Raw genomic sequence first — 20,632 nt, 5'->3', positions numbered from 1 at the left:
TGAGCAGTGGGGAATAGAAAGAATGATGGAGTGGCATCCAGGACCCTGGGTTCCAGTCTGACTGAGGTCTAAGGGCAGTAGACACCGTGTAAGGCTCGGAGCACAGCGTTGCCTCACTAGATCTTTTCTATGCAAAATAGAGGATGGATTTGGTGGTTCCTCGAGCCTGTGGCTCTAAGACTGTTCTCGGGGTGCAGACGGTGTTTGTGGAAATGCTGGGTTTGCCTTATGAGTTTCTGTTTCAGAAGTGACAGTTGCAACATTCCTGAAGGGCCTCTGAGGGTTCCATAGCTGAGTTCTTGGGTCAAAAGATTTGGTTCACTCTCTAGTGTTCAGTGGCAGCAAACAGGAGGAGGATGTGAATTCTATCTATCTATCTATCTATCTATCTATCTATCTATCTATCTATCTATCTATCTATCATTTATTTATTTACTTACAGATATATAGGTCCACTAGGTAGCTTAGCCTGATCTTAGATTCACAGCTGACTTTGAGCTTGGAATCTTCTTTGCTCTAACCTCCAGAGTGCTGGACCCAGGTGTGCATTGCCTTGACCAATAGGAAGTGATTTTTTCAAATAACTTGAACTTCAGAACTAACTCCTCTCCACACATGATATATATTATATATATATATATATATATATATATATTTATATATATATATATATATTAGTTTTTATTCACCCAGGGCATATTTAATTTCATCTTCCTTGCTTCATTTCAACTATGTATTTCAAAGATAGTACCTGAATTTCACCAGATATTATAAGAAAACCCATCATTCCCCCCCCCCCGTTTCTGTTCTCTACCACCTGGTCCCATTTCATATGGTGACACCAGAAACTCCTGCTTAAAATATAGCGTCTGTGCCTCAAGGTGGTAGTAGGCTATAGAATAATACTGAAATCTACACTTTAAGTCATACTCTCTTGATTCTGAAACCAGTAGTTGGAAGCCATGCTCAAACTCTGAGGTGGAAACATCCTGTCCATGTGCCCCCTATGTGGAGAGATCCGAGGAAAAGATGGGATGGGGTTGTGGCTAGAGTGCCAGGTTAGCTTAACTTCAGCCAATCCAGTGCATGTGAGAGCCAGTAGAGATGTGGCTGTCATCTGAGGCATGTAGCAAAGGATCACGCAGAAGATAAGCTCCATGCAGGTGGACGCCATACTTCACCAAGCTCTCTGAAGTGCCTGTCTCCAGGAACAGCACATCCTTGGTGCTCAGTAAATACCGGCTGAGTGAGGAAATGAATAGGGCTATTCATCCAGAAGCCCAGTTAGAAAGACACTGCCCTGTGAATGCAATCAACTTAGAGAGAGAAATATGGAGCAAGATATTTTAAAAGGAAAATCCAATATTACAGTAAGGGTCCCACAGAATCAAGAATTAGTTCTATCTAATACTCCCGGAATCCTCCTGTGTGCTAGGCCCTGAGCATGGGCTTCCAAAAAAAGAAAGGAAAACCTTCATTTTATTAATTCCCTCTGCAACCTTAGGAAATTATGATTAAATTCCTGTTTCATAGATAAGAGAAAGGAAGTCCAGAGAGATGAAAGGGGTGCCCAAGGTTAACCTACTAAACCAGTATGTGCAAGTAGAGGTTCCAGGGCGAAAAAGGGGATGGTTACAGACACAGTATAAACCATTGGCAAATGTGGAAATAGCCCTCTATAGCCCCCTTATGTAAGTTCAAGGAGGTAATGTGTTGTGCCACCTCTGATTCTGTGATTGACACTTAGAGAAACTTGTTGCTGTGAATGTGCATAATGGAATTGTAGTGTCTAGCCTCGGGCCTTATCAGCTTCTGGCATTTAAGAAAATAAGGGGGCAGCTTTGACTCCGGAGCCTCATAGGGAAGTCTTCTGTTCACTGCAGAGAGAGGCCATTGTATGATTTTTCTTGAGGAAACCTCATAACAAAGGTCTATTCACCCCGATAGGGACCAACAACAGGCCAAAGAAGTGCTTTTATCCAAGTTCAGGATGGAACCAGTATATTCACTGGGTTAACTAACAGAAAAGCACATATGAGGGTTTGATTACAGGAATATGGGTGCCCCCACCAAAGATGTATCACCAAAAAGTCACATCTAACATGGATAATGACCTCAAAAAAGTTGCATAGAGGGACACACACCCCCTTAGGTCAGTTTTCTACCTTCTATCAACATGTAACGGGGTGGGGCAGTATTATGCACTTCTGAGTGGAGAAGGGCAGCAGGGAGTCAGTGGCTGTAATCTCAGGTGAGGGTCTCATGACTCTCTCCTGATTCCTCTGAGGGAACCGTAATGGGCATGATGTTGTGGGGGATTCCTGTAACCCCCCACACACCATAAAATTACTTTCCTTGCTACTTCATGACTGTAATTTTGCTACTACTATGAATCGTAATGTAAATGTCTGATATGCAGATAGTCTTAAGTGACCCTGTGAATGGGTCGTTCAGCCCTGCCAAAGGGGTTGCAACCTACAGGTTGGTTGTTCAGTCCCAGGAGCACACCTTCGTTCATGGCAGTACTGTACAGTTTCCAGTGCTGCCCCATGCTGCTATTGGTACCTATGCATTGTGATGTTGTGTTAGTCAAACTGAGAAGACCTATCTAATATGTCTCTCCTCCTCTGTCCACCCCCAGGTCAAACACTGCTGAAGATAAGTTTGTGTTCTGCAATGGACTTGTCCTGCATCGACTTCAGTGCCTTCGTGGATTTGGGGAGTGGCTCGACTCCATTAAAGACTTTTCTTTAAATTTGCAGAGCCTGAACCTTGATATCCAAGCCTTAGCCTGCCTGTCAGCACTGAGCATGATCACAGGTAAGTACCAGCTTCCGAAAGTCAGCCACCGTGTCTCCTTTTCTCCTGTCTGTATCCAGGTGGCTTCTGGGCTTCTTTCTGGGTTTAACTAGGAAAATCACTGCCACTTTTCTGAAGTCCACCAAATTTTATATAGTTCAAGTAAAGGAAACAATAATCCCCAACTTACTCATATGAGCTTGTAGGTGAGAGGGTTGCTACTATTGAGTTATCATCAAAACATGATTGCTTTGGAGCTCTGTCGGCAGCTGACCTAGGTGTTTTTACTTCAGAGTTTCCAGAAAGATAATCTTAATCATCGCGCCATTCCTATGGGCCCATTCCCAGTTCTTGCCTAGAGACCTAAGTTAAGCAAAGAACTGCAGGCATATGGAAGACAGTTTCACTTACTAATACTGATTGAGAGAGAATTAAGAAAAAAATGTGTTATTTGTCAAAAATGAAAATGACTCAACTCCACAGTTTTTTAAAACGTTCAGAAACAGAAGTATAAACTTAATTCAGTTTCTGGGGCTGAGGAGCTAGCTCCAGTGGTGCCTTGCAAGCACAAAGGCCTGAGTTCAATTCCCAAACCCCTATTAAAAACTGGATGTGGGGGCATGTGCTCATGATCCCAGTACTGAGGAGGCAGAGACAGGAGGATCCCTGAGGGATCACAGGTCAGCCAGTCTTGCCTAATCGGTGAGCTCCAAGCCAGTAAGAAACTCTGTCTCAAGGAGGGTTGGTGGTAATTCTAAAGAAGATGTCCCAAGGAACCAAGGATGTCCTCTGACCTACACACACACCATGAAAATACACACACAAAAATGTTCAGCAAGGCAGTGGTGGCATATGCCTTTAATCCCAGCACTCATGAGGCAGAGGCTGGCAGATCTCTGTGAGTTCAAGGCCAGCCTGGTCTGTAGAGCAAGTTCCAGTTTCTATATTACTCTACTCTCCTGCTCCTTGTCCCATCACCCTGTGCTCTGGAGGTACTATTCTGGCTCCCCTTCATCCCTCATCCTTGAAGTTTTTTGTTAGGTTGCATCTTAATCAGTAATAACCCCCCCCCACCAAGACAGTGATGGAATCTGAAGCTCATCCTCATCTTCCTCATCTTTTGAGTCAGACCCAAGCCCAACTAGCTGATTGGATGAGGATCTAGTTCGGGCTGGATAGGCTCTTGACTAGAGAAACATGTCCTCAGCAAGCTAGCCCCTCCTTTCTGATGCAGCTTTTTCTTGCCTAATCCAGTGGTTCTCAACCTGTGGGTCACAATCCCTGGATGGGGGGTGTCAAACAACCCTTTCACAAGGGTTGCCTAAGACCATCTGCATATCAGATATTCGCATTATGATTCATAATAGTTGCAAAATTATAGTTATGAAGTAGCAATAAAATAATATTATGATTTGGAGTCACTACAAGTTGAGGAACTGTATTAAGGGGTCACAAAAGGTTGAGAACCACTGAGCACTGTTTGCATGCATCTGTGTGCCTCTAGAGGCCAGGCTGGTCATGTGCCTGACTTTTTCTTCCTGGTCTGATCCAATGTTAGAAGCCCAGCTGTTAATAGGGCCATTATAGCCTTCTGAGACTGTGAAACAAGAGCAAAGACAGAGGATATGGATCCCACTGACAGGGCTTTCTGATGTCATAGCAGAGTACCAAAATCAAACAAACAAAAACAAAAATGGCGTGTAAGACCCAAGCACTTCTCTCCCAAGACTAATGAGACTAGCCCCAAGATTACCTTGTCCTCTAGGTCTTCAGCTCCATTTCATACCCATTCAGAATTTCTGGGGCAGTTAGACTCAGTTAGACTTCCAAAACTGGAAAGTATAGAATTGAGTTCATTTACAAAAGGCAAATTTTTTGAACCTGCTTTAGCTTTCTGCAACTAAAACCACTTTATTGCCATATCACTATGGAAATGGGAGTTGAATATATGTTCACTGGTCTAGGGGCTGTCTCACATGTCACTGTGTTTTCAATGATAATGGCACACATCCCTGGAGGAGACAGCATGTGTAAACTAATCCATAGGATGCAGGCTAAGTGGGGACTAAGTGTCAAGAGACCACAGGTGAGGAAGCAGAAAGTGTTTCCAAGCTACTTCGGAGGGAATAATAATTATAGGCATAAACAAAAATATCCTGAAGCTATTGTGAATATGACTGACCTAACTTTCACAAAGGAAATAGTTATGGGAGAAACCCCTAGACTGAGGAGAAGAGTGTTGTAGGATACTGAGCCTTTCCGCAGCCTTCCACACCTAGCCAAGCAGGTGAGATCTGTCCTGGGATAAGTAGAGAGCCACAGAAAGTTTTACACATAGGAACAAGATGGCCAGACTTTCATTCTAGAATGACCTACAATGGCAGCTGACTTTGAGCACAAAGTTGGTTACAGAGGAGAGTAGGAGGAAGTTGCACAGTGTCAAGACTGCAGCTCACAGGGAGGGCCTGGCCATGAGGCCAAGTTCTTGTTCTGTTTTACTCTGTGGAAGTTAATGGACACAAGGATACCAGGTGTTCCCAACCTAAAGTCCACAGAGTCCAAAGTAGGAATTGAGGAAGATGGTGCTAATCTCTGCATCCCTTTGAGCTCTGTTGTGATCAGAGCTGACAAGCCCACTGCCCACTCAGGCAGACGTTTGCTGGAGGGAGAGGCAGTTTGGCATGGCAGGAAAAGCATGGGTTCTAGCAATTCTTTTACTAATCTGGATTCTGGTGTTTCATCAGCAAGGGCTATTGAGCGATGCATTTCTCTTCTCTGTGTTTTTTTTTTCTTCATCTACACAATAGAAATAATAACATCCATTCCATGGGGTGGCAGTGTAGGTTATAAAAAACTAGGTTGATGATGTAGTCAAATTGGATTCATGGCAGACATTAGATCTACTTATGTTACCTCCATGGAGTGGTGGTAACAGACGCTCTCTCCAGTTGGGCTCATACATGTCCTTCTCTCTGGAAACCTTGGCTAGTACAAAATGGAACTCATTGTCATGAAGAAAAGTTGGTAGCTTATAAGGCAGCATGAGTTGGGCCTGATGATTCCAGCACTCAGGTTACTAAGACAAGAGGCTCATGAATTCAAGGCTAGTTTGTCCTATGTGGTAAGTTCCAGACCAGCCTGTCTCAAATAAAACAAAGCAGGGTAGGATAGTATGTTTGGTGACTATTTCCTTAGACACTTGAGAGACACGAAGGAGAACAATGATTACAAAGCAATTTTGCTAGACAAGCAACAGGCTGAGTGGTTTGTCTTAGGTCTTTTCTACAGGGCAGCTCCAGCTCCTGCCTTCACTCTTGCCCAACTCTATAGAGCAAGCTGTCAGAGATGCTGCCCATATTACCCAAGCTGAATTAGCCCTCTAATCACAAGGAACTCTTGGGATTTGGTATCTGGGAAGGGTTTGGGATGCATAAAAGCACTGGACAATAGAGGAAGCAGAATGCCTAGAAAGCAATGTCCACTACTTCAAATATCCACTAACGTTTGAGTGTGTATTCCCAAGAGCCTTGGTGTCTCAGGGAGCCTCATAATCAGAAAGAGTGGTATGAAGCATCAGATGAGCCATGGGAATGGGAAAAATCATCCAAAGACCTGTCTGTTCTGAAACCAGAGAGGAGCTTGTGAAAGGGAGAAGATCTTAGACTGTTAGCCTGTCTTGCTTCCAGAAGACAGCTTCAGGGATTGGATAGATTGTCCCAACATGGATGTCTCCCTTAATTTATTTTTCTTCTTCCTCCCCTTCTCTCTAACCCCCCTCATAAAATACTGCGTGGTGAGACGGGACAGGAAATAGTTTCTTTCTGATCATTTTCCCTTCCTACAGTAACAGGGAGCTCCCACAGTTGTGGTTTCACATATTTTCTGGGTCCCCAGTTTATCTACCCTGACCATCGCCTCTTGCCAAAGTCAAATCCCTGGAGCAATGGCAAAGCTTTACTTCTTTGCCACTAATGGGTGAAAGTGTGTTGTTATCTTCTTGCAATCCCCCAAACATGCAGTTAGTGTGAAATTATTATTTTATTAATATCTAGGTACTGGGGCCTTTCCATGCCAGGCTGTCAGCGTGTGGGAAAGAGAAGATGAGCTGGGCATTCGCCCTGCTAGCAGGAAGTTTGTAGTCTACCAAGATATAAAATAATGATTCTATGCATGGTGATTTGTGTTTAGGTTCTTTTGTTTTGATTTGGTTTTTGGTTTTTTTTGAAACAGTGTCTCACTATGTATCCCTAGTTGTCCTGGAACTCACTCTGTAGACAAGGCTGGCCTTGAACTCACAAACATCTGCCTGCCTCTACCTTCTGAGCACTGGGATGAAAGGCATGTGCCACTGCACTTAGCAGTGTGTAGGTTGTTAAAGGAACAGAGTCAGGGCAGAGAAAGTCTGGGTAATTGCTGAATTTGAAGGAATTAAGGACACTGGCAGTTCTGTTCATGAATAACTTCCCAAAGCAGTAGCATCTAGACATAAAAGACATTCCAAATCAGGGGAACCAGAGGTCCAGGGCATGACCATGAACTACCCCAGCATAGCTGTGGGGAAATCAGGGATTTCCAGATTACTTCCTTCCTGTATTTAATCACAAAAATGACCTGAGCAGAAAGATGCGAACATTTCAGAGAGTCCAGACTATGATTCCAAATGACTGTGTGTTTTGGAGCTAGCAGAAAGGCAAAGGCAGGAGTCCACTCTGGGAGACAGTTTCACTGCCTCTGAAGCACCAGCTTGAGTTTACTCTCTGAGCTCTGGGAAAGTGTAAAGGATTTTCAGGGAAACAACTGATAGTTACCTTGTAGCCTCATACGATGAATTAACCTTGGACTGTAAGCTTTTATTTCCCCCTAGTGATTGATAGGGAAATGTGATCAAACAGGCCCTTTGGAGCCAGATTGTAGAAGAAATTTTGATGCCCAAATGGAGTTTTTTTTGTAAATTCCCCAAGGCATTCCTTTCCAGATTCAAGTCTTCTGTCAGGTAAAACAATGAGTCCTTTCTCTTCTGTTTTTCCTGATCTTCTTTGAGACGTGACCTCTAAGACAGAGGAGGAAGAAAGGCAGATCTAGGGAATGTGGTGGGATCAATAGTTAGCTGATCCCTCCACCTGTCTTTCTAGAGCTTCTCTGCTCACTTTGAATACTTGGTCATTCTGAATATTCATCAAATACAGCTATCAGCCACGAGGCAAAGGCAAGTATGGATAAATAATGTAGTTTGGAGAAGAAAGGGAGAAGTTGAAGAATTTGGAGATTAGAGACAGAAGTTCAAGTCTTTATATGGCCACTTCATAGCAACATGATTTTGAGCAAAGGCAGGAGTCTTTTCTGAAAACCAGTGTTTTCATTTCTCACGGAGGTAAGGTCTTAGACCATTTATATTGCTATAACAAACTACCACAGAGTGGGTAACTTATAAACAATAGAAATTCCTGTCTAGCATTTCTGGAGGCCCCTTCCAAACACCCCCTCTTTTTTATAATTTATTTATTTATTTTTCATTTATTTATTTATTATATATTTGAATTACAAACAAGATTGAATTACTTGACGATCCCAGTTCCCTTCTCCCTCCCTTCCTCCTCTACCACCCCCCAACTAAAATCCTACCTGTCATATGTCCTTTCTTCTAATCTACACCTGACTCAAAATTTCTTCTTCCTCATGACCTCTGCATCCTTCCTTTTCTTTCCTTCTCACTCTCGTAGCTCCCTCCCCCCTCTTCCCATGTTCTCAATTTGCTGGGGGCGGGAGTGGATGGTGACCCTTTCCCCTTCTCCAGGGGACAAAGTTTGTCTCTTTTAGGGTTTTCTTTGTTTACTAGTATCTCTGGCAGTGTGGATTGTAGGATGGTAATCCCTTACTCTATGTCTAAAATCCACATATGAGTGAGTACATATCATGTTTGTCTTTTTGTGATTGGGTTACCTCGCTCAGAATGGTTTCTTCTAGTTCCATCCATTTTCCTGCAGATTTCAAGATTCCATTCAAACACCCCCTTTTAATACTGTCACATTGAGTTTAGACTTCAGCACATTATTGGGGACACATCATGTTTGTCTGTTTTGCAGACAAAAACATGTATTTGTAGGTTTCTTGTAAAGAATAAACTAGTATGTACCCCTACAGAGGAGAAAAAAAAGTCGTCCAAGCCTTCACTGTGATTATCCTAAATGTTGTTTTTCAGCAAGATCTAACTGTTCTCAGAATCTATGAATGTATTTAGCTCACATACAATTGCATATATATGGTACTTTTGTTTATGCCTTTTTATGGGCATCATAAAAGCAGGACACTGATGCTAATATTTTGGCTTATTTTTCTTCAGTCTTTGAATATACAATGACACATACATGCTTTCCCTCAGACAAAGCAATGGTTGGAAAGATTGTAAAGAAGGTCCATTTACACCCCCTGCCCTGACTCCACATACTGACTGTGAACATTTTTCAGTGTCACAATTTTCTGTAGTGGCAAGTGTTTTGTCATTCAATTCAAGCCAATGTGATATTTACTGAACCTGGGGAGATAGCCCAATGGGAAATGGCCTCAGTGCAAGCATGAAGACCAGAGTCCAACCACCAACACCCATGTAACCCCAGCAATGAGGAGAAGGAGACAGAGAGGAAGATCCCTGGAGCTGATTGGCCAGATAGCCTGCCTGAATCAGAGAGTTCTAGATTCATTGAGAGACGCTGACTCAAAAATTAACATGCAGAGTGATAAAGCCTCCACATACATGTGTACACATGTTCCCACATACATATATGCACTTATGAACACACACACACACACACACACACACACACACACACACACACACACACACGCACAATTTCCTACTATGGCTCATTCTAGGCTCTTGGGATAAACATTGGTGCCCAAACCAAAGCCTTAGGGCAAAGAGGATCTTATTAATCCTTAAAATTACCAATATAGTTGAACAATTGGCTTGTAAATATCAGCAAATCTATCAAATTACGAAAAACTAAATTATTTTCAGCCTACCATTGTTTTTAGGAAATAGTCTGACTTCCCAAAAACTGCCTAATTTCAATTTAGATGATTCAGTTGATGTCTGTGGAACATCTGCCACATGCCAGGTACATAGTCCCTTACCCTTTAAAACCATGTTCTTGAAGAGACAGACACCCACTCAAAGACAGGAAAGCCCTTGTCCACCTCCACCTGACTTGTGGCTTCCTGGCCAGTGTGGCTTCTGGGACTGCCCACCACTCAGTAAAGGACATGTGACTCAGCAAACGGCAGCAGCATGACTTCCTAGAGAAAGAGGTGAGGGTTAGAGCAGGAAGTCCCATTTGATGTTTGCTGTTTCAGTAACGGCCCTGTTTCTCTTCCTTGTTGGCTGGAACTGTGTCATCTCTAAGTTGGCCAGTGTCCCAAGACCTGCTCAAAAAGCTGTCTAGGGGGATGAGCTACTGCTGGATACTGTCCATCCCTTTCTCCATCCACTGTTCTCTGCTCTGAGGAAGAGAACCTGGTGCTTCTTTTATCAGCCAAGAGGCAGAAGTGAAAACTGTAAAACAGCAGAAGTTAGCTCAATATAAGAAGCTAAGACAAAACTGTTCGAAGTTGGAATAAGCTCCCTTGGGAGAAAGTTCTCATAGGCAGAGCCATATGAAATTCAAATAAGCTGCCTTGGGAAGTGAAGTTTACAGAGACTAGGTGAACACGGCAGGGTAGAGATGCTGACCAGCAGCTCTGAGGTACAAGGACTAACTAGGGTCAAATTTTCCCACCCAGCACACAGAGCACTGAGCACTAGACATAAGGTTACATGTTCGGGTTGTGTGAACCCAGAGCAGGGCCCAAGGTTCTGCATTCCTCACAAGGTCCTAGGTTACATTGATGCTGCCAGGATGTGAGCCATTCTTTGAGGAACAGGAGAACCTATTGGTATTTGGGATTCTTTGATATTAATAATAGAGAATATTTCTTAGCCAGTACCTGACACTGTGCCAAGAGTTTTACAAGTTTGGTCCTAATGTTGTTTAATAAATATGGAAGTACCTGGGATGGATCACAGCAAGGAAACCTGTCAAGATCAATTAAAACAACACAGGCAGCAGATAGTAGAGACCTTCTCCAGAGGAAGCTGGAATTGAAAGAACACAGATGCAAGGAGTAACTGAAGTTACTGGCATAGGTTAAATTAATAGGCCCCCCAAGAAGGGATCCCCAAAAGAGTTTGGGGAAGATTTCCATGCAGATGAACTCAGAGCCATGGCCAACATGGAAGGTAATGAATTGAGTTTTAAATACAGAGAGTATTTGCAAGTATTTATTAAGTGCCTACTACATGCCTGGCACTATTCCAAGTACTCTGCATGTAAGGATCTTTTCATTCTCACAGCAAGAAAAGAGGCAACTGCCATTTTAGTCCTCTTACACAAGCATGGAGACAGACCCAAAGTCACCCAGCTAATAGCTGACAGATCTGAGAAGTATGGAGAGGGAGTTTCTGCATGGGAAGTCTGAGTTTATAAAGTTCCTACTATTGTGAGCGAGTGTCTTAACAACTCCCAACTCATCCTTTTAATCTGGGCAACTTCCACATTTAGTGTTTATTTAATCATTTCTTAAATGACTTTGGTCCTCCATCTTACAGATTCATCTATCAGACGCGTATTAGGTGTCCCTGTTGTGCTAGGGTTAGTGCAGGACATGAGACCACAGTGAGCAAATATAGGGTATTTCTCCAGGGAACTTAAATCTAATGAAAGAGGCAGGCAATTGTCACATGAATGTCAGATTTCAAACATGCATGTCCTGGAAAGGGAGAGGATCCTGTGTTATAAGAGAATCTGACCTAGACTAAGAGCCAAGAAGGAAGCTTCCTTGACGGAGTGATGGATCTGAGATTAGTGAATCTCAACTAGCTTAAGGGGGAAGAACACGAGCATAGACTTAAGTGTCTCATTATTTCACTCAATCAACCCACACACTCTCCCCTCCTCCCTCTTCTCTCCACCTCCCTTCCTCCTTCCTCTTCTCCTCCTACCTTCCTTCCAACTGCCTCCTGTCCTCTTCCTGCCCAGCAGAGCCATCTGTGACATAGATAGCTAACAGGCACAGGAATCCAAACTTGTCTTTTGACAAGTACTGCCCCACCGTGTAAAGTGTGCTATTTTCTTCACTGCTCGGACCCCCCTGTCTACAGCACTGCTTGCCACAGACTAGGTACTTAATAAACACCTATTGAAAGAAGTAATTAGCCACTAGTTAATTAGGTACACAGAAAGTAGGAGGATGCTAAAGGAAGGCTGGTTCATATCAGAATGAGGAGAAACTGTCTAACCATTAAAGGCAGTCAAAGGCAGATAGCCAGCCAGCTGTGAGCTAAATCTCTCAGATTTGGTTTGAAAGAAACTAGCCACTTGTGAATTAAACTTAACTCTTTGAGTCTTCTTACATATTAATTAAAGATAACAGATTGTCCTGTCTCATTCTGAGCTAAAATAATCCAAGTCAGAGAGTATAATGTCAGGGCTATTAGGTGAGTATGTTAGCAGATTGAAATGACTGATGTGCCAGTCTAGCTGGAACCTGACTCTGGTTTTGTAGTGCCTTGTAGTGGAAATTCTTCTCTTAGGTGGGGATTTAAACAGAGCAAATCAAATCCCTTCCAATGTACATAATGTTTGTGACATATTACTAATACTTAACTGTGACTATGAATTCTGCTTTGATGTCTTGGAAACATAATGCTTGAGTTAAAATACTGAAAGGCAAAAAATGAGTATTATATACATCCAATGCAAAAAGCTTGTTGGGTCAAATTACAGGGGAAATTTCATTTTCATTGCTGATACTCCTACCCAGGGCATCACAAATGCCAGGCAAGTATTCTACTACCAAGCTGCACCCCTCCTCCCCAGAAAAAGCTTAATCTTCTATACTTAATTCTCTAGGAAAGGAGAAAATCCAAATATCTGACTCCCTCTCTCCCTCTGTATTTATGAACTCTGGATTTCAGCTCTGTAGCTGTTTGCCAATTTGCAAAGGGGGGTGGGAGGGTGTCCCTTCAACTAAATGTCAGTGATTAGAATTTTAAGAAATTTTAAATTGCTGAGAAGGTTCCAGACACTTGGTGACTCCCTGATGATCTGAAACCCTTGCTGGCTGCTGGCAGGAGTATACACAGAAACTGAATTTTATCTTAGCTCCTGTAGAAAACTAAGGAAGCCACAGATCCTGTGAGTGTTCACAGCAACAAAAAAGTAGTGAGGTGCCTTTGGCTCCTAACAGGAGTGTCTATGAATTCCTCAAGGAATTCCAGGCCCGGTTGATCCAGCTGGCAGGAGGTATCGATCTCCACTTCAATTCGCTGAATAAATAATGGTTGCCATAGTTATTGAGCAGCCCAGACTGGCTGGAGAGCAGAGAAAACTCCATGCTCCCGCCTGTGAGTTTGGCCATGAGAAAGTCTGGCTCTAAGGTCCCACGATCAATCGCCCACCCCCGCTCCCATCACACCCGACAAATTGCTCAGTTTCTTCATCCTGATAATGAGTGTGGGATCTTGGATGCTCTGTAAGACAGGAAGCCCTGGAAGGATGGGAAAGCCTCAGTTAATGGACTGGCAGTTGATTGTGAGAGACACCTCCTCTCCTGAGCTTGTAAATCAGATTTAATGTGTCTCAGTGATAATAGAATTTCATATTAGCAAGTTAGTGCTTGGCCATGACATACATATGACAGGGGTTCAATGAAGGATTATCTTCCACCTTCTTCTGTTTTAACATTATTCTCCAAAGTAACACTAATCTAGAAATTTTAAAAGAAAGATAAGAGAGACATCCACTTATCTCATGGGTATTATCACATTTTGTTTCTTTTCATCCTTTATGTGAAGGGAAAAATTATTTATTTTGTGTGTATGTGTGAACGCATGCACATTACACAGTGCATTTGTGGAGGTCAAGAAGACAATATGGGGAGTCCATGTCTCTTCTTCCACCATGTGGAGACCAGAGACAGAACTCGGAGCATCAGAGTTATCACAGACTACCTTTAACCGCTCAGCCATCTCATCAACCCCAGATTTCTAGTATTATTTTTGCATAGGTGTGATCACAGCCTAGGTACTATTTAATAGTCTCTTCTTCATTTAATATTTATATTTTTCTATCTTGTCTAATAATCTTCATACTTATCCCTGATAGTTTTAGGATCTTCCACTGTATGGACACGCTGTTATTTACTCAACAGTTTCCCTGTTCTCCAACCCTGTATCTCTCCCTGTGTTTCCTTTGTTTGGGTTTTTGAGTGTGGGGTTATCATAGATAAATGCTGCACCAAATATTTCCATACATGCAAGGTTGTTGTTTTTTTCAATTGGCTTTCTTCTTTGGATAAGTTCCCAACAATGGGGCAGCTTGGTCAGAGCTATGAACATTTTATAACTCTTGAAACTTACTGCCAAATTTGCCACTTGGTTCTATGCTTTGGGCATAGAATAAAACTTTAGGCAGCAGGAGTCCTCAAGGTCCAATCTCAGTGTTTCTTCTGAACTTGAAGCACAGGGGCTATGCATTTAGTGCAGAGATTTGCACCTGGCTAACCAACTAATAGTTTCCTAGGGCATGCAGAGTCGAGAGCCACAAAGCTTGGGGATGTCAGGGCTCTGTTTTCTGTTTAGTCTTGCAGCTCTCACTCACCAAGCATCAGCCATTGTCTCAGGCATTGACTATCCCAGTGTGTATCACTCTTCAGTTGGCATCTGTAACATCATCTTAGTTGGAGGACATTTATATAATAGTCACACTCTTTTGTCAATTTACTGCAAAATGTTGAAGATGAATAGGAAGAGTAGGACTCCGACCCATGCATTTTCCACCCTCTAACTCCCATAAGACATTGAGTCTTGAAGAGACTGGGCCACAGGGTAAAGGGCAGAGTCAGAACTGGATTCATTTCTAAACCCCAGGCTTCTTCTCTATAAAATACTTCATTAGACCAGAAACCTGCAAGCCACAATCCACTGAGACCCCAGGAGTGATTTCCCTGCTGTACTTAAATAATCTTGACCTATCAGCTCTGGAAGGGGCCTTAGGGGCCCTTAACTCCAGCCTCCTCCCTTAATAAGGCCCTAGTGAGGAAAGCACTTACCCAAGTCATATACCCTAGCCGCACTGAGAAGGCCATTTTCCTGGTTTACAAGCCTCTTCTTTTGGGGACAAGAAAGAATAATGCCTGGATACTTGTTTTCTTTAGCTTTTGTTTTAGGGAAATAGTTTTTCTAATAACACACACACTTTCTAGATATAAATATACCAATAGAGGAAAACTGGGATAAAGGAGACCGCAATCTTCTCTTAGAAAATAGCTTCTGCTCTGCACAGCCTGTGAGAGCAAAGTCACTCCTATGGGATGTGTTGGCTCCTGTGTCATCATAGTGAGACCCAACAGAGCTTTTCAGCCAGCGAACAAACTGCCTGGAAGATGGGTTTCAAACACCAGCTTTCTGCAACTGTGTTATGGAGAACATCACTAGCTTTACCAAAAAGATCCCCATGTTCAACATGGAAATAATTTTCTGTATAGTTTTGTGCAATTAAGGGATGCTCTCTGTATCTCAATGAATGCTGCTTCATGTCTTCCCACCCTCTCCCCCACTCTGCTGTGAATTTTCCTTCTCTGCCTCTGTGTGTTTCCTAGTAGAGTGCCAGGCATAAGTCAGTGAGTGTTCTGAGTGAAGAAACAAAACAAGGAAATGAAAGCTGGCTTTTCCCAAAGCCTGCTAGCATGGAAGCATAGAATCAGGTGTTAAGGGACTCACATCAATGGCTCCCTCTTGCTTCAGGACAGAAAGTTAACTCACTTTCCTGTGCCAAGCCAAGTAGACAATACTGGCTGGCCAGCAAACCTCAGGGTGCTCCCATCTCTGCCTCCCAAGTGCTGGAATTGTAAGCATGTGCCCCCACACCTGGTGGTTCTGGGGAATCAAAAGCATGACCTAACAGAGCTACTAACTGAGCTATCACCCCAATCCACAAAGGGCATTCTGGTTGTAAAATGCCTAACCCATCTGGCAGAAAGGGAGAAAGACCTTGATTAGAACTTTTTGTGCTGTTTGACCTGCCCTCCCAAACTTACCCTCCTCTGTCCTTCTGCAGAGCGACATGGGTTAAAAGAACCAAAGAGAGTGGAGGAGCTATGCAACAAGATCACAAGCAGCTTAAAGGACCACCAGAGGAAGGGGCAGGCCCTAGAGCCCACCGAGCCCAAGGTCCTTCGTGCACTGGTGGAACTGAGGAAGATCTGCACCCAGGGCCTCCAGCGCATCTTCTACCTGAAGCTGGAGGACTTGGTGGCCCCACCTTCTATTATCGACAAGCTCTTCCTTGATACCCTGCCTTTCTGAGCAGGGAACCCCTTGCTCTGATGGCATCTGATCATTAAGCTAGCAAAGGGATGGGTCTGAGCACCTGCCACTCTGTCCTTCCTTCAGGGGAAAAACAGCTCCCATAGAAAGCAAAGACTTTTTTTTTTCTCCTGGCACCTTTCCTTACAACCTAAAGCCAGAAACCTTGCAGAGTATTGTGTTGGGGTTGTGTTTTGTATTTAGGCTTTGGTGGGTGGGGTGGGAGGGGGGTATATAGTTCATGAGGCTTTTCTAAGAAATTGCTGACAAAGCACTTTTGGATGATGCTATCCCAGCAGTGGGGAAGGATAATATAACTGTTTAAAACTCTTTCTGGGGAATACAATTATGGTTGCTTTGTATTTAAAAACAAGAACAGCCAAGGGCTGTTCACCAGGGTAGACTGTGTCTTAAGACTGATCCCTTTAGGATATACTTCCTGTATCAAGGGTACATACGTCATGCAAGCAAGGCAGAAAATTCCCTTTTCATTTCTTTCTTCTTAAAAAAAAATAGCAAAAGATGGAAGACTATCTACAAATTGGACTTAGCAAATGATAATGGCTGTTTGCTTCCATATACAAGTGCAATTTTTTAAAGTGCTGTCTTACTAAGTCTTGTTTGTGAACTCTCCCTTATTTTATATGAAAATAAGGAGGCAGTCATGTTAGCAAATGACACGCTCATTTTCCTAGCAAAGGCTTGATCTGCCTGCCCTGTAGAACCCTTCAGAGGTATGGCCCCTCTAAGACTTTCAGGCCATTCTTGATGGAATTTGCCCCCTGATGACTATCCAGATGTCCTGAAGGGGATCAGGTTATAAAATGGATTGCACACAACTGCATTCATTGTATCAACCTGGACATAGTTCTCTAAACCTACTAAGGTTGTAGCAATTTCTGGTTCATCCATTCAGAAGCCTAAGGAGTGTTGGGTGAATCTATCAAGTGTGTGCATCCCTTCAAGGAGAACATGCAAATAAGTAGGAACTGGGTCATACAGGGTAAGCACCAGAGGTGATAAGGATTTATATATATATAATCTAATTTTTGTTATTGGTTAAAGAGACAATTTTGGAAAGCAAGTGAATCATCTTTTTTTTAAAAAAAAAAAGTAAAAACCTAGTATTAATGTGAGTACTAGAAAAGATTAGTGGGTTGCAGTTCAACATTCCGTGTTTGTGCCCCCTTTTATATGTTTCTACTGTTGATGCCATATTATTATGAAATAATTTGTTGCATAGTGTCCTTATTTGTATGAACATTTGTATGCACGTTATATTGTAATAGCTTTGCCTGTATTTATTGCAAGACCACCAGCTCCTGGAGGCTGAGTTACAGAATAATCAAATGGGGTGTCTGTGGTGACTTGGATGCACCAATTAGAAATTAAATAAGCATATATATATATATAAACATAGCAGGTTACATATATATTTATAATGTGTCTTTTTATTAACCATTTGTACAATAAATGTCACTTCCCACACCATTATTTTATCCTTCATTTGCAGTGACCTTTAAGGCAGCACTGTTTAGCACTTTGATATGAAAATTTTGCTTATGTTTTGCTAAATTCTAATAATGTTTGAAGATTTTTAGGTCTAAAAGTCTTTATATTATATACTCTGTATCAAGTCAAGATACCTTTGGCTGTTTTGCTAAGAATCAAACTTTGAATGTCAAACTGATATCACAGTAGCTTTTGTTAGCTTTAAATCATTTTTGCTTTAGTCTTAAAAAAATAACAAACTATGCTGTTTATATTGTCATTAAATTATACAACCAAACAAATGCCAAATGAATTGCTTAATTGCTGCAAAGTATAACCCAGACAACAAATCATATCCTTTCTTTTTTTTCCAAATCATTTGGATATTTGATCGAGTACTTTGTGTGGGATTTTATGAAAGATATTACTTTTCTATCAAGATGACAGGGCCTGGAATACTAGGAGTTTGAGCCTCAGACTTGAAAGGGGCCTGGCTCATCATCTGATCAGATCTCCTGAAATTCACAATGGAGAAAACAGGGGCCCATTGCAGGGCAAACAGCTGCAACAGAATTGAGACTAAGACTTAATTCACCTTTGCTTAGTCCTTCCCCTACAGCTCACTGCATCTATAGGAAAATAGACTTTTAAGCATAGTCACTCATATTAACATTTTACCTGCAGACAGCCTTGAATAAAGTAGTACTTTGGCATTAATTTGTTGAGCTTATATGCAAACATAATAAACATTATTAAATATCAGGAAAGCTAACATTTCACACAAGATCGCTTCAGACCAAATTCAAATTGAATTTGAATAAATTAGAAGTACTAAGCGTACATAACCTTCTTGTGCACCTTGAGTATTTGAAAGTTAATCCTTGTTTTTGTCCTGTCTGAAAAGCAAAGCAAAACAGCAGCACAGTGCTCTAGGGAAATGCTGTTCCTTTTTTGTCAACCCATCAGATTGAAGGGAAAGGACTGTCTAGGTGTCATATCTGCTGATTTGAAGAAATAATGGAGCTGTTTTAGTTACAGGGCCAGACACTAGTGCTATAAGGAAAGACTATACTGCCAGTGTTCTTCTGTCTTCCATAGTTATCACAACTATGAGAACCTCTCAAGTCTAGCTGTTCAATTTTTTTTTTTAATGTTGACACACAAGTGTACGCAGAGTGGATGGCACACTAGCTCTGAGGAGAACAAGCATTAAAGCAGTTGAGTCCTCCCCTTGGGGGAGTGCTCTCTCAGTGTGAAGCCACCCACAGCTGGAAATCTGGAATCTACCGCTGTTATTGGAGAGTGCCTTGCTTTTGTTTCAAATGGCTGAGTTTCCCAAGCCCTTCTCCTCTAACAGCATTGCTTTTTAGAGTGTGCTAACCTGTGGTTTGAAAAAAAAAAATGCTCTTGTACATTAACAATGTAAATTTAATAATTAAATTAAATTACATTTTACCAATGGCTACCTGTGTGTTGAATGGGCATGCTTCCTTTAACAGCTTTCTTTTAATCGGTATAGTAATATTTACTGAGGAGTCTTTAAAGGCATCCACAAATGGATTTTTTTAAAGGCTTAGTGATGCTGCAAAGTTAATAGATATTCTGAATTGGGAATAGATTAAACATCAGCGATTGGGAAGAAGGATGCTCTAAATTCAATAACCATTTATTGACTGTTTCCTGGGGGCAAGGCATGCTGGGTGCACCTAGGATACACACACACACACACACACACACACACACACACACACACACATTCACACGAGTTCGCATGCACACTGTGTGAAACTACATTTTTTTCCAACTGCAGAGAATGTGGTTGCCTAATAGTCTTCTTAGAGGCAAGGAGAAATCATTTTTGCATCAAGATATTATTTGTAAACCCAAAATTATGAGAACTGAGGCTGTATTATTCCAAGACTGAGCAGTGTGCTCTGTTTCTCCCCACACCCTCCTCCTGGTTTATTCCATTGATGCTGCCTGGACCAAAGCTCCTTCTTTCTGAAGGCCACAAACTCAATTTTTATTCTAACTCCTCCCAAAATCCTATGGAGTCTCAGTACAATTGTGTTTTTATATGTTGATACTTTGAAAGTAGAAGTATTGCAGTTGTTCTAAGGAAGTTCATCAGTTCTCACATTAGGCATTTTCTGTGACAACTAAATCCAGTGTGAAGCTTAGGAGCCAGGCCATTCTGCCTACTTGTCAACAACAGTTTCATTAGCTCAGCTATAACATATGCTTAGTAAAAAACAAAGGAGAGATGCAGCAGATCTCCACCTATGTATGAATTCAAATAAATGCTAGGCCAAAAGTAATAATAATAATAATAATAATAATAATAATAACAATAATAATAGTAATCAATAAAGCCCTTCTCTGGAGACCATAGGGACAAAGGCCTGATTTGAATAGGAAGGGACAGGAGACCAGGGATTAAGAAATCAGATTCGCCTGTAGTTCATTGTTGACTTTTTTCCATTGTGGGAAACACACATCACAGAGAAAGTACCCCTCACCCCCCAGACAGAGTTTCTCTGTGTAACAGGTCTGGCTGTCCTGGAACTCACTTTGTAGATCAGGTTGGCCTCTAACTCACAGAGATCTGCCTGCCTCTGCCTCCCAAGTGGTGGGATTACAGGTGTGCTATACCATGTACAGTTCAGTACAGTTAACCATACTGTCCAGTAGTGTTAAGTACATTTACACTGAGCAAGCAGTGATGGGGAATGTCCTTATGTATATATTTATCTTCTTATTGGTTGTTGAATAAAGTACTATTGGGAGGGAAGATTTACCATTACAAAGCAGCCTCGAGAATTTTCTCACCTTGCAACTCTGAAACTACACCCCTTAAACAGCATCTCCCATTTTCTGGTCAGAGCCCCTGAAAAACATATCTACCTCTGTGAATTGGCCACAGGATTTGTCCCTCTCTGGCTG

At 42.1% G+C, this 20,632-nt stretch overlaps 1 protein-coding gene across 2 annotated transcripts in view; it reads left to right on the top strand.

Moving 5' to 3' along the window:
- The window catches only part of Nr4a3 (nuclear receptor subfamily 4 group A member 3), a 38,408-nt gene extending 22,082 nt beyond the window's left edge, over positions 1–16,326 (top strand). For both annotated transcript variants that reach the window (XM_035439882.1, XM_027403125.2), the window contains 2 exons: positions 2,642–2,820; positions 15,951–16,326. In XM_035439882.1, coding sequence (XP_035295773.1) covers positions 2,642–2,820; positions 15,951–16,198 — 427 coding nt within the window. In that variant the 3' untranslated portion in view covers positions 16,199–16,326. The remainder of the gene's footprint in view (positions 1–2,641; positions 2,821–15,950) is intronic.
- The last annotated feature ends 4,306 nt before the right edge of the window (positions 16,327–20,632 follow it).

The sequence above is a fragment of the Cricetulus griseus genome, chromosome 2, assembly GCF_003668045.3.
Source record: "Cricetulus griseus strain 17A/GY chromosome 2, alternate assembly CriGri-PICRH-1.0, whole genome shotgun sequence".
Taxonomy (NCBI): Eukaryota; Metazoa; Chordata; class Mammalia; order Rodentia; family Cricetidae; genus Cricetulus; species Cricetulus griseus.
This window is presented reverse-complemented; position numbering and strand designations above follow the sequence as displayed.